The sequence below is a fragment of the Oryctolagus cuniculus genome, chromosome 10 (genome assembly GCF_051225735.1).
Source record: "Oryctolagus cuniculus isolate XC-2025 breed Fujian yellow rabbit chromosome 10, ASM5122573v1, whole genome shotgun sequence".
Classification (NCBI taxonomy): Eukaryota; Metazoa; Chordata; class Mammalia; order Lagomorpha; family Leporidae; genus Oryctolagus; species Oryctolagus cuniculus.
In genome coordinates, this window is record NC_142876.1 from 27564233 (window position 1) to 27581346 (window position 17114).

Below are 17114 nucleotides of genomic sequence, written 5' to 3' on the forward strand. Positions count from 1 at the left end.
GATAGGCGCAGCTCCGGCTGCTGTGGCCAACTGAGGAGTGAACCAAAAATTTTTTTTTTTAAATCTTTTTAAAAAAAAGTAGAAACGGAAATTACTGGCAAGAAATCAGAACTGCATTAAAATGCAGCTTGAGATGCCTGCATTCCTTATCCTAGTGCCTGGTTCAAGTGCTGGCTCCTCCACTTCTGATCCAGCTTCCTGCTAGTGCCCATCCTGGGAGGCAGCACTCCTGTGGAAGACCTGGACTGAGTGCCTGGCACCTGCTGTCAACTTCACCCAGCTCTGGCTGCTGCAGGCATTTTGGGAGCAAACCAGTAAATGAAGATCATTCTTTGTCCTCTGCCTTTCAAATAAGTGGGATAAATAAATAAAATAATAAATAATTTAAAAAGCTATCAGTTAAAAAGAGGAGATATTCATTATATTAGATATGTGAAAGATTTGAATATCAAAAATTTAGTAATATAGACTTGTATACTCTAGAATATCAAATCACACACTTGTTTAGAACATTTACAAAATCATGATTTTGAATATTTGAACTCAATCTATAAGCAAAGCATGGAAAACAACGAAACACATCATAAATGTAAAAAGAAAACAAGAATTCTCCATAATATAGAAAATATTAACTAGGCAAAATAGAGGGTAGAATAAAAAGAAATAATAAAGCTAAACCAGATGATTTTTTTCATTCTTTACAGTGGTAAGCTAATAAACACTCTTAGGTTGCTACTGAAAGTTCTCGAAACTTTCACCTCAAGATAAAAGTATTGGGGCCAGTGCTGTGGTGTACTAGGTTAAGCCTCCACCTGCAGCACCAGCATCCTCTATGGGCACCAGTTTGAGTCCTGGCTGCTCCACTTCTGATCCAGCTCCCTGCTGATGGCCTGGGAAAGCAGCGCAAGATGGCCCAAGTGCTTGGGCTTCTGCAAGTGGGAGACCCAAAGCTCCTGGTTCCTGGCTTTGGATTGGCCCAGCTCCAGCCGTTGCAGCCATCTGGTAAGTGGACCACTATGGCATCAGAAGGTAATGTGGATACTATATATTTCACAGTGGGCAGCGTATACAGTAACGTTGGAAGAGTTAAGATAAAGAGAGATAAGCTGTCATGATGGTAACCACCGGAAACAGAAAGGGAGAGCCATCACATCTGAAAAGTAGGATTAGGAGGCTCAAGGAGAGATCCAGAGAGCTAAATAACTATACCACCTGTTCAGTACTTTTATGACATGTAAATGAAGATACTTCAAAATGTTTGTGGGGGCCAGAGCTGTGGTGAAGTGGGTTAAGCCTCTGCCTGTGGTGCCAGCATCCCATATGGGTGTCAGTTTTGAGTCCCAGCTGCTCTTCTTCCACTTTAGTTCTCTGCTATGGCCTGGGAAAGCAGAAGATTGTCCAAGTGCTTAGGCCCCTGCAACTGCATGGGAGACCTGGAAGAAGCTCCGGGCTCCTGGCTTCAGACTGGCTCAGCCCTGGTCGTTGGGGCCATTTGGGGAGTGAACCAGCATATGGAAGACCTCTTTCTTTCTGTCTGTAATTCTACCTTTAAAATAAATAAATAAAATCTTTAAAAAAACATTTGTGTAAAATGGGCTAGCGTTATGGCACAGTGGGTTGAACTGTTGCCTGTGATACTGGCATCCTATATCAGAGAGCTGGCTTGAGTCCCAGCTGCTCCATTTCCAATCCAGCTTTCTGCTAATTCACCTGGGAAGGCAGTGGATGATGGTTTCAAGAAATGGGGATGCTATCACCCATGTGGGAGATCTGGATGGAGTTCTTGGCTCCTGGCTTCAGCTTGGCCTAGCCCGGGTCATTGCGGCCACTTGGGGGAGTGAACCAGCAGATGGAAGGTTTCCCATACCCCCCGTAACTACCTTTCAAATAAATAAATAAAAAAATTTTAAGTTTGTGTAAGTGGAATTAAAATATGCTCATTTTAGTGAAAAAATTGTTAAAGATTTTTTATTTGAGATTTATTTATTTGAAAGTCAGAGTTATAGAAAGAGAGGGAGAGACAGAGACAGAGGGCCTCCATCTGCTGGTTAACTTCCCGGATGGCTGCAGAGGGCTGGGCCAAGCTGAAGCCGGGAGCCAGGAGCCCCATCTGGTCTCTCATGTGGATAACAGGGCCCAAACACCCATGCCATCCTCCCCTGCTCTTCCTAGCCCACCAGCAGAGCACTGGATCAGAAGCGAAGCAGCTGGGATGAAAACCGGTGCCCACATCGGATGACAAATGTTACAGGTGGCGGCTTTACCCACCGTGCCACAACGCCAGCCAATATTTTGAAGCCCATGCATAGTTTTTTTTTAAAGATTTATTTTTTTTATCTGAAAGTCAGAGTTACACAGCGAGAGGGGAGAGAGACAGTGAATCTCCCATCAGTATGGAATGCCAGTGTCACAGGTGGTGCCTTTACCCGCTATGCTACAGTGCTGGCTCCAAGTATTTTCATAACACAAGTTTTCCATGAACTTGTTGAAGATTTCCTTGGACTATATCATTTGTGTAATAAAATAATTTAATTAACAATATGAATAAGGTTATCAGGGAATACAGAGCACTTTGGATTTCCTTATTCCTTGAGTTTTCCCACATGTACATTCAAAACAAACTTTTAAAAATACTGTTTTTCATTTCCATCTCAAACTCCGAAGAATTCTATAAGATATTTTTATGTAATTAACAATTTTTCTATAACATAAATAATGGTAGCATTTACCTGGAAAAATATACACATTGTTTCCTTGACCGGGGGTAAAGACGCGCCCGTCTTCCAGTTTCACTGGCCCAAATGGACTGCCACTGGCAAACAAACACCGTCCCTGTTAACGAAAAGGAATAAGCTCAATTTTGTTGCTTAATGTGGATGAGCAAATTGAGGGGAATTCATACAAAATTAAATCCTATAGCAAAGCATGTTGATATATTACCTGGAAACAAGGGAATAATTTACTGCATAGCATAACCCTATCATTAAAATCCTTTCACTGGGGCCAGTGCTATGGTGTAACCAGTAAAGTCACCACCTGCAGTGCCAGCACAACATGTGGACGCCAGTTCGAGTCCCAGCTGCTCCACTTCCTATCCAGCTCCCTGCTAATGTGCCTGGGAAAACAGTGGAAGATGGCCCAGGTCCTTGGGCCCCTGCACCCACATAGGAGAACCAGAGGAAGCCCCAGGCTCCTGGCTTCAGATCAGCCCAGGTTCGGACATTGGGAAGTGAACCAGCAGATGGAATACCTTTCTTTCTGCCTCTGCCTCTTTGTAACTCTGCCTTTCAAATAAATAGAAAATCTTAAAAAGAAAATCCTTTTATTAGAATGAGGCTCATTTTATATGCAGTATATACATGTTCACATACAATTCAAAAATGTCCATTTATAAATTTTAAGGACAATTTCATTGCTTTTAAAACGCTTTTAAATGTAGATAGCCAATAAATACCACTGCACATAATGTACTAAGCACATGTGAATGAAGGGGGAAATATCAAAATTCACTGACTGTAATCTGTTGCTACTAGCTTCCTAGCGGATGCTTTGTATTTGTTAATTCAGTTAATTCAGCCCTCATAAAAACACCAGGAGGTTCTTATCATCTCCATTCCATTAACTTTGTCTTAAAAAAAAAAGACTAGAAAATTAGAGCTTTGATATTTTCAAGTACTTTGTGAAAACATCACACACTGAGGTGGGCGTTTGGCCTAGTGGCTAAGACTCCAGTTGAGACACTGTGTCCCACATTAAGAGTGCCTGGGCTTGATTCCCAGCTCCAAATCCCAACTCCACTTTCCTGCCAACACAGACCCTGGAAGGTAGCAAGTGATGGTTCAATAGCTGAGTCTCTGTCACCCATGTGGTAGACTTGGATTGAGCTCTAGTACCTGGCCCTCAGCCCAGCCCAGGTCACTGCAAGAATCTGGAGACTAAATTAGAGGATGGGAACACTTTCCTTCTGCTGAGAGAAGGAGAGCGAGCAAGAATGTGTGAGAGAGCTACACATCAAAATTACAGAACTAAAACCTGTACCCAGAGTTTTTTCTAACTCCAATGCCCATGGTCTTTCTATTAGCTTTAATATCCCTTAGTGGACAGTTTGTAAAACCAACGTATAGTATAACCACACTGTCATTCCAGGAAAGAGGCATGTTGCCTTGTTAAAGAAAACTAAGTCTCCTAATTTGCTGTGTCCATCCTATTTTAGTACTAAGCTCCATAAGAGCATATAACAAATGTTAATGGCACATTCAGTGTCTCTAAAAGAGATGCACATGCAAGTGAAATGTATCAGAAAGATAACTTATAAAACAAAATCCTTTACTGTCGTCCTTTCCCCACAAAAGACAGAGCAAACAGAAAATGATACAGCTCTCCGGTCATTTGCAACAAAATGGAGGAATCTGGAAAACATGCTGAGTGAAATAAGCCAGTCCCAAAGGGACAAATATCATATGTTCTCCCTGATCAGTGACAACTAACTGAGCACCTAAAAGGAAACCTGTTGAAGTGAAATGGACACTATGAGAAACAATGTCTAATCAGCCCTTGTCCTGACTGTCGAGTAATAACTTACTATTTTATTCCTTTTAGTATTTTTTGTTCTACTTAATACTATTGATTGAACTCTATAATTAACACACAATTCTTCTTAGTCATTTAAATTTAAATGAAAAGTGATCCCTATTAAATATAAGAGTGGGAATAAGAAAGGGAAGATATGTATAGTTCGGCACATGCTCACTTGGACTTACCCCTAATGGTAGAGCTAGAAATGTGCCAGGGGATTTCAATTCAATCCCATCAAGATGGCATGTACCAATGCCATCTTACTTGTTAAAGTGATCATTTTAAGTTCATAATTGATAAAAAAGATAGGATTAAGTGTCAAAGGGATTACATAAATAAGACCAGTGTCTGCAAATAATAATTGATAGAATTAAAAAGGAGAGAATGATGCTTCATGGGAAGCAGGACACGCAGCAGACTCATAGAATGGCAAATGCCCTAAACAGTACTATGGCCTCAGAATCATCCCTTAAGGCATTCAGATCTGTCTAAAAAGCCCTTGAGAGTTTCACAGGCATGGAAAGCCAAGACACTGTGGCAAAACAAAAACAAAAACAAAAACAAACAAACAAACCTAAATGAAAGATCTCTATGAGTGGGATTCCAGTGGGAAGAACGGGCCATTAAAGAAGGAAGGTCCTTCCTCTGAAGGGAGGAGAAAACTTCCACTTTGACTATGGCCTTGTCTAAGTAAGATCAGAGCTGGTGAACTCAAGAGGCTTCCATAGCCTGGGCATCTCATGACAAGAGTCTCAGGTGATTACTGACATCATCCATAAGAATGTCAATTGTTAAATCAACAACGGGAGTCACTGCACCTGCCCTCCATGTAGGACCTCTTTCCTTAATGTGTTGTACTACTCAAATTAATGGTAAAACCACTACCCAAACAGTACTCTATACTTTGTGTGTCTTTGTGGGTACAGTCTGTTGAAATCTTTACTTAGTATTTACTAAGTTGATCTTCTGTATATAGAGATAATTGAAAATTAATCATGATGAAGAATGGGATGGGAGAGGGAGTGGGAGATGGGATGGTTGCAGGTGGGTGGGAGGTTATGGGGGGAAAAGCTGCTATAATTCAAAAGTTATACTTTGGAAATGTATATTTATTGAATAAAAGTTTAAAAAAAGAGAAAATGATACTGTTCAGAGTTATCTTATCTTCGAATACTTAACAGATAACTAAAGTAAGTCACGTTTGAACAGTCACTTCACTTAGAAAAATGATTACTTAAAACTGGAATATCTCCCCACAGTAGGATGGACAAACTGCCAGGATGCCTGATTATTAGAGTTACTGCAAGAGTTTACATACTGCTTCATCTTTTCTCTAGACCTGAAAATGTGTATTATACCAAGAGTGATTATCCTGTCTAGCAGAGTAGACCTTTGGCATGACTGGACTTAACACTTGAGAATCTGACCCTGGGCAATCTGAAGGCCAATGGTATATAGTAAGCATTACTTCTGCACTATATGCTTTCTCTTTTTCAACTTTTAAAAATTTAAGGCAAACAAACTTCATGTAATACAATACACTTTCAATTGCAAAAGGATACAAGCTTCAGTGAAGAAGTTAACTGGGCTAATGGTGACCCAGATACCTGAGCCCTGCAACTCAATACAGCCATGTAATTTTCTTCTTATTCTACAGAGAACTGTTAAGACTATTCCTATTCTAAACACAGCTCTACTTGAAGCAAAAAAAAAAAAAAAATTGCTTTTGAAGATTAAGGTTATTTCATGGTTAATGTCATAAATGTTCCTATAATAATGATGCTCATAATAGCTTATTTTTGTGGCATCATTAATTTCAACAGTCTCATAAAATGCATTAAACAACATAGTACTTCCTGGGGAAAACATTGCGTTCTCATGGCATCTGTGTATCTGGAGGTTTAAAAAGATCTTGGGAATCTTCTCTAGGCTGGCAAGATCCTACAGCAATCCACCTTCTTAGGGCCATCTTTTTCTTCTCTTTTTCTTCCCCAGCATCAAATAAGAGCTTAAATGTGGCAGACCTTAATGGTAACTATTCTGAAGACCAAATTGTCCTATTTGACCAACTGGGGATTAAAATATGAAAACAAATATTTTTTCACTGAGTAGCAGAGGGTGTTAGAGCAACACTAAGACGTTGCTCAAGTGAAAATAAAAGACAAAAAAGGGCTGGTGTTGTAGCATAGCGGTTAAGCAGCTCCTTGTGACACCAGCATCCCATATGGGCATGGTTCAAGTCCTAGCTGTTCCACTTCCAATCCAGCTCCCTGCTAATTTGCTCGGGAAAGCAGCAGAAATGGCCCAAGTCCCTGGGCCCCTTCACCCACATGGGAGACCTGGAAGAAGCTCCTGGATCCTAGCTTTGGCCTGACCCAGCATCAGCTATTGTGGCCATTTGGGGAGTGAACCAGCAGATGGAAGATTTTTCTCTGTCTCTTTCTGTAACTCTGCCTTTCAAATAAAAAAAAAATCTTAAACAAAAAACAGGTTTTCTACACAAAAACTTACACCGATATTTTAGGTAAAACCAAGAAATAATGTATGCAAAATTAAATTGACATAATGCTTTCATTTTTTTATAAGAGCACAATTTCAAAGTTAATAGAAATTGTGAAAAAAATTTGAAACTCAAAGCCAATGAAACAGTGTCCTCCAACTGGTCTCCTTGGGGGAACTCAAACAATAATATACAATAATATTTATTGAAAATAATAAAAATAATAAAATCCTTAAACAGTCTGAGCTATTGTGGCCTTTTAGAGAATCAACTAGAAATGGAAGATCTCTCTCTCTTTCAAATGAAAAACAAATCTTTTTTTTTTTTTTTTTTTTTTTTGACAGGCAGAGTTAGACAGTGAGAGAGATAGAAAAGGTCTTCTTTCCATTGGTTCACCCCCCAAATGGCTGCTATGGCCGGCGCGCTGCGCCAATCCAAAGCCAGAAGTCAGGCGTTTCCTCCCAGTCTCCCATGTGGGTGCAGGGCCCAAGCACTTAGGCCATCCTCTACTGCCTTCCCAGGCCACAGCAGAGAGCTGGACTGGAAGAAGAGCAACCAGGACAGAATCCGGTGCCCCGAGCGGGACTAGAACCCGGGGTGCCAGTGCCACAGGCGGAAAACAAATCTTTAGGCCGGCACTGCAGCTCACTAGGCTAATCCTCCGCCTGCTGAGAGAAAGGAAGACCTTTCTCTCTGTCTCTCTCTCTCACTGTCTAACTCTGTCAAAAAAAAAAAACCTTTAAAAAAATATTAGCAATGGCTTATTTCTGAAGATAGGTATTGATACATAGAAACTGATTTTTACTTTTCTCTCTAATTTTGTAAACACTTGACACTTTCCATAATAAAAAATCTGTTTTTTAAATAAGCAGAGACAAAATATTTATCATAGATTTATTAAGAATCCTCAAAGGTATAACCTAACAATTTTAACTGGTTATTCCTGCAAAGCAACCTTTAAAAATCACTTCCCAGAGCCACTTCAACATCAACCACAAGAGCAACACAGAAAACAATTTCATGCCCCTACAGAATAGTTTAGACAAAAATCACTGCACTTAATGGTATATAAGCAGGTATGAGTAATTGGGACATAACTTTGTGGTATTTGTGGCAGTGACAAAGAATCCAAAGCACTGAATTCCAATTTGGAATAAAGTAAAAATTGGTGACAGACAGCTGTCAGGTGACCAGGAAAGACAGATGTCATGTGTCAGATGTCAAGAAAAGACAAACACAGATGGTGAAGCTGCATTCGAAAAGACTAAGAACAAGTGCTTCACGAAATGTAAGGACAAGGAATCAATGCTTACAGATAGATTATCCATCCCTATGATATATGACTTTAAGACCATCACTAAATTATAAGAATCAAATAAAAATTCTACAAGTGAAAATTTTACAACTAAAATTAGACAACACATTAGGATAGCTGAAAAACAGAATCTGCCAAAGTGGAAGGTAAAACCAAAGAAAATCACCAGAAAAATGAGACAAAGACAGCAAAAAGAACAATATGTGCAGCAAACAGTATAAAATATATGTGAGTCTTGGTAAAAAAAAAAAAAAAAAAAAAAAAAGTCTGACTTTGTAACTGGAGCCCTAAGGAAGAGAGAGACAGAGAATGTGGACAAAGCAGACACACTACTTGGCTATTTTTCCAAAACAAAACAACAAACAATGACACAGCCATGGAGCAGACTCAGGAGAATTATATACCCTAGGCTGAATAAATGCAAAGAAATCATACTAAGGTCTAGTAAAGGAAAATGGCTCAAAACTCAAGACATGACGATATCTCAAGAAGAAAACAGAAATCAGGAAACAATGAAATGGTACCTTCTAAGTAGTGAAATTTAGGATCCACCAACTATTACTTCTAAATAGACTGAAAGCATCCTTCAAAATGAAGGAAAAGAAAAAGAAAAAGAAATTATCAAGAGAATTTGCAGATCCCTTCATAAGGAGAGTTCTGCGGCAGGAAGAAAAATGTTGCCAGACAGAGGCACAGACATGTAAGAAGGGAGAAACAGCAGCAGCAAGAATTATAACACAGGTGACTCTAAGCAAGTAATTCTTGTATAAAATAAGTAATAATGACTTTCAGGCTTAAAATACAGAGAGAATTAAAATGTACAACAAAAACAGTGTGAAGGCATGAAAACACAATCATATAGTTAATTACTTCTCAAGGTTGACATAAGCAGTAATTTACATCAGATTTTGATAATCCACGAGTACATGTAATAAACACTAGGGACCACTAAAAGAACTCTGCAAGAATGTACAACTAATCAGCTAATAGAAAACAACAGGTCTAATCCATTAATATGATTATCAGTACCTCTGTGAGTGTGTATGCTTCCTCGGGAGTACACTCAGCCTTTGTTGTAGGATTACTTAATGCAAATATTACAGGTCTTTCATTGATCCTGGCCATGGCTTTGATTACATCAGGAGTAAAGAGTCGGCCAGCACCAGCAACCCCTGTAAGGGAGAAAAAAAGAGACAGCTGCGTCACAGATGTAACAAAGCAGCCCCTATCAACACTATTTCTGGCAAAAGGCTTACTGGGACAAAGCACAAGTACTCATTCTCTCATTAAAAAGACAGATTTTGCATTGCTGAGAATGCTATAGGAACACAATTTCAAATCTGAAAGAAATGCTAAAAGTTTCCACCTAAGTGCATACTGCAAACTATACACGTAGTAAATTATGGGAAACAGAAAGGAGTACAGGATTCCCTCCATCACTTGGTCTAACTAAGATGAAACTTACTACAACAGAAATAAGCCTCAAGGACATTAAACTAAGTAAAATCAGCCAGTCACAAAGAGATACTGTCTGATTCCACTTACATTCCTACAGCAGTCATATGCAGAAACAAACAGCAGAATCATGGCTGCCCCAGGTGGGCAAATGGAAAATTGTTGTCTAATGGCTGTAAGATTTCATTTTCACACAGTCCTGGAGACTATGTGCTCAACACCATGAATGCACTGTAGTGTCCACTTAAAAACGTTTAAGCCAGCAAATTTTATGATATGTGTACTTTTTCATAATTAAAAAATTTTTAAGGGGCTGGCTCTGTGGCATACCAGGTTAAGCCACAATGCTGGCATCCCATATGGGAGCAAATTTGAGTTGTGGCTGCCCCACTTCCAATCAAGCTCCCTGCTAATGTACCTGGGAAAGCAACAGAAGACGGCCCAAGTGCTTGGTTCCCTGTACCCGCATGGAGGACCCAAAAGAAGCTCCGGGCTCGTGGCTTCAGCCTGGCATAGCCCCAGCTGTTGTGGCCATTTGGAGAGTGAACCAGCAGGATGGAAGCTCTCCCTCTGTAACTTTTTCAAATAAATAAAAAATAAATCTTAAAAAAAATTTTTAAATAAAATTTTCAGGTCCGGCACTGTGGCGTAGCAGGTAAAGCCACTGCTGTTGCTGCCAACTAGGGAGTGAACCAGCAGTTGGAACACCTCTCTCTCTCTCTCTCTCTCTCTGCCTCTCCTTCTCTTTGTGTAACTCTGACTTTCAAATAAATAAATCATTAAAAAATAAAAATAAAATTTGTATCTCAAATATTAAATTGCTAAACTCTGTGGTACTTATCACAAAATAATAAGAATTCATCAGGCATAAAATACCATCTGGACTACAGCAATATACCTTCTAGATACAGCTGTTTCATCTTTTATTAAACCTTACCATCTGGGTAGGCTGGTAAGCTCAATTGGTTACAAGGTGGTGCTAAACCTTACCATGTCCCAGACACTATATTAGACCATCGGAGCATAAAAATGAGTATACTACAGGCAGCTTAAGGCAAATAGAAAATAAGAAAATTGTAACAGGTACTAGGACAGAAGCACAACTTGGGGATACGAGGAGCTAGGCAGTGGTGCCTCAGCCGAGCACTCACTCAATCCACCCACTAAGAACGCTAACATTTAAAAACTACCCTTTTTGTTTCCTTGACCCTCTAACGGTGGGGAGACTCAATGGACAGATTCTTGGGTATCCATATACAATTTTCAGAGAAATAACCTACAGAGATTTAAGATCCCTTTGGTTGTGTTAGAAAAAAAAAAAAAAAAGCCGTGAGTTCTATTGCAATGAGGAAGAGAATACAGATATACTTTTCCTGACCACAAGAACTTACTCTTTCTGACCATATTGTACTATTAAACAATTCAGTAGAGTTCCTGCATGCAACTGATAAAATTACAAGGATTGTAGATTCAAATCTCACAGGTATATAGTAAACCAAGCAGCTCCACTTTAAAGAATTTGACATTTTCTGCTGAGAACATCATGCCGTGTTGGCATAGTCTGATGTGGGCTGTACAATGTCTGCCTCAAACCCACAGAAAGTTTTCATCTTTGTTGCAAAGGAAAATCTTTGACTCTGCATAAGATTTTTCTGGCACAGTCTGTCAAATAACCTTTGGCTTCTTCAGGTTTGAGCCCAACAGTCAATTTATGAACTCTAAAAGCAAAACACAATTAGTTGCATAGCTTCTAGCACTTACAAGTATAAGCAACATCTATTAACGTTCACGCATGGAATCAAAAAGCTATCACAGAAAACATCACACATGCTGAAAGCTAAGTTAAATCCAACAGTTCATTTCTAATAATTACACATGATATTATGATTGGCAACATACAGTTATGTAATACAATTATTTACTAACAACTTTACTTACCAATTATAGCTGATGGCTTAAGTATATTCACTGCATCTTCAAAAGTACCAGGCATGCTCTCTGGGGCTGAATGAGCAAATGGTTCCTGATGACTGTCTATTTCAGCTTCCCGCCCCTGCAGTTTTCAGTGAAACACAACACTTTGAGTAAATGCATACAGAGAATTAATTAAGTGAGAAGAAATTATTATGGGTGACATACTGATTCCATACAAGTGTCTTTCTAGGGGAGAACGTTTGGTGCAGAGGATAACATGCTGGCCGGCGCCAAATCTGGCACCAAATCTGGCCGGCACCACGGCTCAAAAAGCTAATCCTCCACCTGCGGCGCCAGCACACCGGGTTCTAGTCCTGGTCGGGGCGCCGGATTCTGACCTGGTTGCTCTTCTTCCAGTCTAGCTCTCTGCTGTGGCCCGGGAAGGCAGTAGAGGATGGCCTAAGTGCTTGGGCCCTGCACCCACATAGGAGACTGGGAGGAAACACCTGACTTCTGGCTTCGGATTGGCGCAGCGCACCAGCCATAGCAGCCATTTGGGGGGTGAACCAATGGTAAAGGAAGACCCCTCTATCTCTGTCTCTCTCTCACTGTCCACTCTGCCTGTCAAAAAAAAAAAAAAAAAAAAAAAAAAAAGCCCAAATCTTATATCATATGCCTGGGTTCAAATCTGGACTCTGCTCCTGATTCCAGCTTCTTACTAATGGACATTCTAGACGGCAGTAGTTGATGGCAGGGGGACCTGGATTGAGGTCCTGGCTTCTGGCTCGGCCTGGCTCAGCTCAAGCTATTGCAAGCATTTGGGTACTGAACTAGCAAATGAGATATTTATCTGTCTGTCACTCTACCTTTCAAATAATTAATTTTAACAAGCATAAATTCCATTATACCTAGAAACTTTGTATTTCTTCTCAAAAGTTCCTTCACTCTATGATAGTCATAATAAATCCCAGAAGGCACAAAGGCTTAAAATCCTTTAACTGGGCTAGAAGAGAGAGATACACACTCCAAAGCTGCAGATGAACAGGGATTATCACCATGCTGAGGAAACACAGGACAGCCATCAATAGTATATTCCTTCCAGACCTGACCTACCAATATGACAGTCACAAAACATCTCAGGAAAACTGACCCTGCACAAAGGGATCACATAAATAAGACCAAGTGTCTGCTAATAACAACTGATAGAATTAAAAGGAGAGAACAGGGGCTGGCGCCATAGCACAGTAGGTTAATCCTCCACCTGTGGCGCCAGCATCCCATATGGGTGCTGGTTCGAATCCCGGTTGCTCCACTTCCAATCCAGCTCTCTGCTATGGCCTGAGAGAGCAGTAGAAGATGGCCCAACTCCTTGGGCCCCTGCACCCACGTGGGAGACCCAGAAGAAGCGCTTGGCTCCTGGCTTCAGATCGGCGCAATTCCGGCCATTGCAGCCATTTGGAGAGTGAACCAACGGAAGACGACCTCTCTCTCTGTCTCTCTCGCTCACTGTCTATAACTCTACCTCTCAAATAAAAAAAAAAATCTAAAAAAAATAAAAAAAAGGAGAGAACAATCCAACATGGGAAGCAGGACACACAGCAGACTCATAGAATGATAAATGCCCGAAACAGCACTCTGGCCTCAGAATCAGCCCTTAAGGCATTTGGATCTGGCTAAAAAGTCCATGAGAGCATTTCAGTCATGGAAAGCTAAGACACTGTGGCAAAAAAAATGACCTAAATGAAAGATCTCTGTGAGTGAGATCCCAGTGGAAAGAAGGGACCATCAAAGGAGGAGGTACATTTCTCTGAAGGGAGGAGAGAGCTCCCACTTTGATTATGGCCTTGTCTAAATAAGGTCGGAGTATGTGAACTCAAGAGGCTTCCATAGCCTTGGCAGCTCATGACAAGAGCCTCAGTGATCACTGACATCATCGATAAGAATGTCAATTGTTAAATCAACAACAGGAGTCACTGCACTTGCTCCCCATGTGGGACCTCTGTCCTTAAAGTGTTGAACTCTGAGAATTAACAGTAAAACTAGTCTTCAAACAGTACTTTATACTTAGTGTGAGTGCAAACTGTTGAAATCCTTACTTAGTATAGAGTTGATCTGTATGTAAAGATAATTAAAAATGAATCTTAATGAAGAATGGGATGGAGAGGGAGTAGGCCACGGGATGGTTTGGGGATGGAAGGGCGGTATGGGGGGAAGAACTGCTATAATCCAACAGTTGTACTTATGAAATTTGTATTTATTAAATAAAAACCTGACTATAAAAAACCTGACTGCAAAAAGAATCACCAAACCAATGATGTATCAGCAAAAATACATATCCCTCCAAGAGCCTTCAAAAGATGTGCTGTCTAATAATTCTTACATTTTCTTTACTAGCAAATATGGTAGCTACAGTCCCCTAGGGGAGACAGCACAACTTAAGTGATTTGGGCTTCACTGCCAGGCCACAGGGTTGAATCTTATCTCCACCATCCACAAGCTGATGATTTTGGAAAAGTCTCCTGTCCTTTAGACACAGTCTCCTCATGTATCAAAATTCACAAGATTTTTGAGAGGATTAACGGAGATAATACATTTGAAGTCTTATTGCAATGGCTAGCGCATTTTAAACTACAGGTATTCTGAGTGTAATTAAAGCACTTCTTGAGATGTTTCATACACTAACTTCTTCATTTAGTTTTTTTGTACTAACAGAATACTGGTACTAATCAAGAAGAAAAAGATGGCACAACTGGAGCAATGTCCATTGAGACAGCTTGTTCCACAGATGAAGTGGCAAATACAGCTGTATCCTTCCCACATACACATAAAAACACATCAACATTATGAATGGGACAGGTTCCACTGTGAAGCACTTTACTCACCTTTCACTGTGTTACACAATGTAACATCTATGACTTTTTTTTTTTTTTTTTTGGACAGGCAGAGTGGACAGTGAGAGAGAGACAGAGAGAAAGGTCTTCCTTTGCCGTTGGTTCACCCTCCAATGGCCGCCACGGCCGGCGTGCTGCGGCCGGCGCACCGCGCTGATCCGATGGCAGGAGCCAGATACTTCTCCTGGTCTCCCATGGGGTACAGGGCCCAAGCACCTGGGCCATCCTCCACTGCACTCCCTGGCCACAGCAGAGAGCTGGCCTGGAAGAGGGGCAACTGGGACAGAATCCGGCGCCCCGACTGGGACTAGAACCCGGTGTGCCGGCGCCACAAGGCGGAGGATTAGCCTAGTGAGCCGCAGTGCTGGAACGACATTCTTGAGCTAATAAAAACCATGATCAAAGAAGGCAGGCCTAAAGGGCACTAAGTCAATATGGGAGAAAAGCTCTGTATTATCCTAGAACTGGTTTCAGGAATACAGGATTTTTTTAAGGCAAAGGGGTCCACAGATTTTTATGAGATGGCTACAGGGGATTATGATCGCCAAAGAGTTTAGGAATTTCTCCTCAAATATCAGATTACTGCTTATCATTTAATTAGGATATTCCAAGTTCCCATTAAAAACCTAGGTTTAGGCCGGCGCTGCGGCTCACTAGGCTAATCCTCCACCTGCGTCGCCGGTACTCCGGGTTCTAGTCCTGGTTGGGGTGCCAGTTCTGTCCCGGTTGCTCCTCTTCCAGTCCAGCTCTCTGCTGTGGCCTGGAAGGCCCAAGTGCTTGGGCCCTGCACCCACATAGGAGACCAGGAGGAAGCACCTGGCTCCTGGCTTCGGATCAGCGCAGCGCACCAGCCATAGTGGCCATTTGGGGGGTGAACCAACAGAAGGAAGACCTTTCTCTCTGTCTCTCTCTCTCTCATTGTCTAACTCTGTCAAAAACAAACAAACAAAAAAAAACACCTAGGTTTAGAAGGGTCAAATCCTTACACAATCACACACAATCATACTTGGACAATGGGTATTTGATCTCTTAAGAGCCAGAGAACAAATAAGGAGTCTGGAGTCAACACAGAGACAGTTGACTGAAGCATGAGGCAAGTCTTTAAAAGAGGCAAGAGTGGGAATCTGCTGAGATTTAAGATTCTTTTTGCTGTTAAAAAATAAACAAAAAAACCATGAGTTCTAAGCAACAAGGAAGAGAATACAGATACACTTTTCCTGACCACAAGAACTACTTGAGATGCTTCATCTAATACACTAATTTCTTCATTCCATCTTTTTGGTACTAATAGAATACTGGTACTAACTAACAAGAAAAAGATGGCACGGGCTTGGCGCTGTGGCACAGTGAGTTAAAGCCCTGGCCTGAAGCGCTGGCATCCCATATGGGCACCAGTTCTAGTCCCAGCTGCTCCTCTTCCCATCCAGCTCTCTGCTATGGCCTGGGAAAGCAGTAGAAGATGGCCCAACTCCTTGGGCCCCTGCACCCATGTGGGAGACCCGGAAGAAGCACCTAGCTCATGGCTCCTGATCAGTGCAGCTCCAGCTGTTGTACCCATCTGGGGAGTGAATCATCAGATGGAAGACCTCTCTCTCTCTGTCTCTCCTCTCTCTGTAACTCTTTCAAATAAATAAAATAAATCTTAAAAAAAAAAAAAAAAAAGATGGCACAACTGAAGCAATGTCCACTGAGACAGCGTGCTCCACAGATGAAAATGGCAAATTACTGCTGTATCATTTCCATAGCAGAAGGCCACTGGTACAACTGGATAGTCCAGTGAGACAAGATTAAGAAATGCTAAGATTTTAAAAAATCTAACTAAAAATAAACCAGTAAAAACCACACCACTGGGCCAGCATGGCACAGAGGATTAAGCTGCCACCTGCTATGGCAGAATCCCATTTGAGAGAGGGTTCAAGTTCCAGCTGTTCCATTTCCAGTGCAGCTCCCTGATAATGTGCCTGGGAAAGAAGCAGAAGGTGGTCTGAGAGTTTAGGCCCTTGCCACCACATGGGAGACCTACATGGAGCTCTGGACGCCTGGCTTTGGCCTGGCCTAGTCCTGGCCATTGTGGCCCTTTGGGAAGTGAACCAGTGGATAGAAGCTCTCTCCTCCTCTGTTTCTATCTCTCTGTCTTTCAAATAGATAAATAAATAAATCTTTAAAAAAAAAAACCACATACACTGCTCTTCTGCTTCTCCAGGTTTTAAACACTTACCTTAACTAATAAACCATATTTGTCAAACATCCAGATTTTCTTTTGTGCTTCTTCTTCTGAGAGGCCATTTTCTACCATAGACATAACTATAAGATTTGCAATTCCAAGAGCAGCCTGTCCAACAAAACAGAAATTCAGAAAGTAAAGACTACAGAATGATGCAATGCTTAAATTTCTTTATACATGAAGATTATCTTACAAAGAATATTTGGTTTATTCTTCCCTTAAAAACCACACAAAAGTTAA

General features: G+C 41.0%; 1 protein-coding gene across 5 annotated transcripts in view; it reads right to left on the bottom strand.

The window, feature by feature from the left end:
* ME2 (malic enzyme 2) overlaps positions 1-17114 on the bottom strand; it is a 77544-nt gene that overhangs the window by 13367 nt on the left and 47063 nt on the right. For all 5 annotated transcript variants that reach the window (XM_089305735.1, XM_089305733.1, XM_089305734.1 and 2 more), the window contains 4 exons: positions 16869-16982; positions 11784-11898; positions 9420-9562; positions 2730-2832 (listed from right to left, as the gene is read on the bottom strand). In XM_089305735.1, the coding sequence (XP_089161861.1) occupies positions 2730-2832; positions 9420-9562; positions 11784-11898; positions 16869-16982 (475 nt within the window). The remainder of the gene's footprint in view (positions 1-2729; positions 2833-9419; positions 9563-11783; positions 11899-16868; positions 16983-17114) is intronic.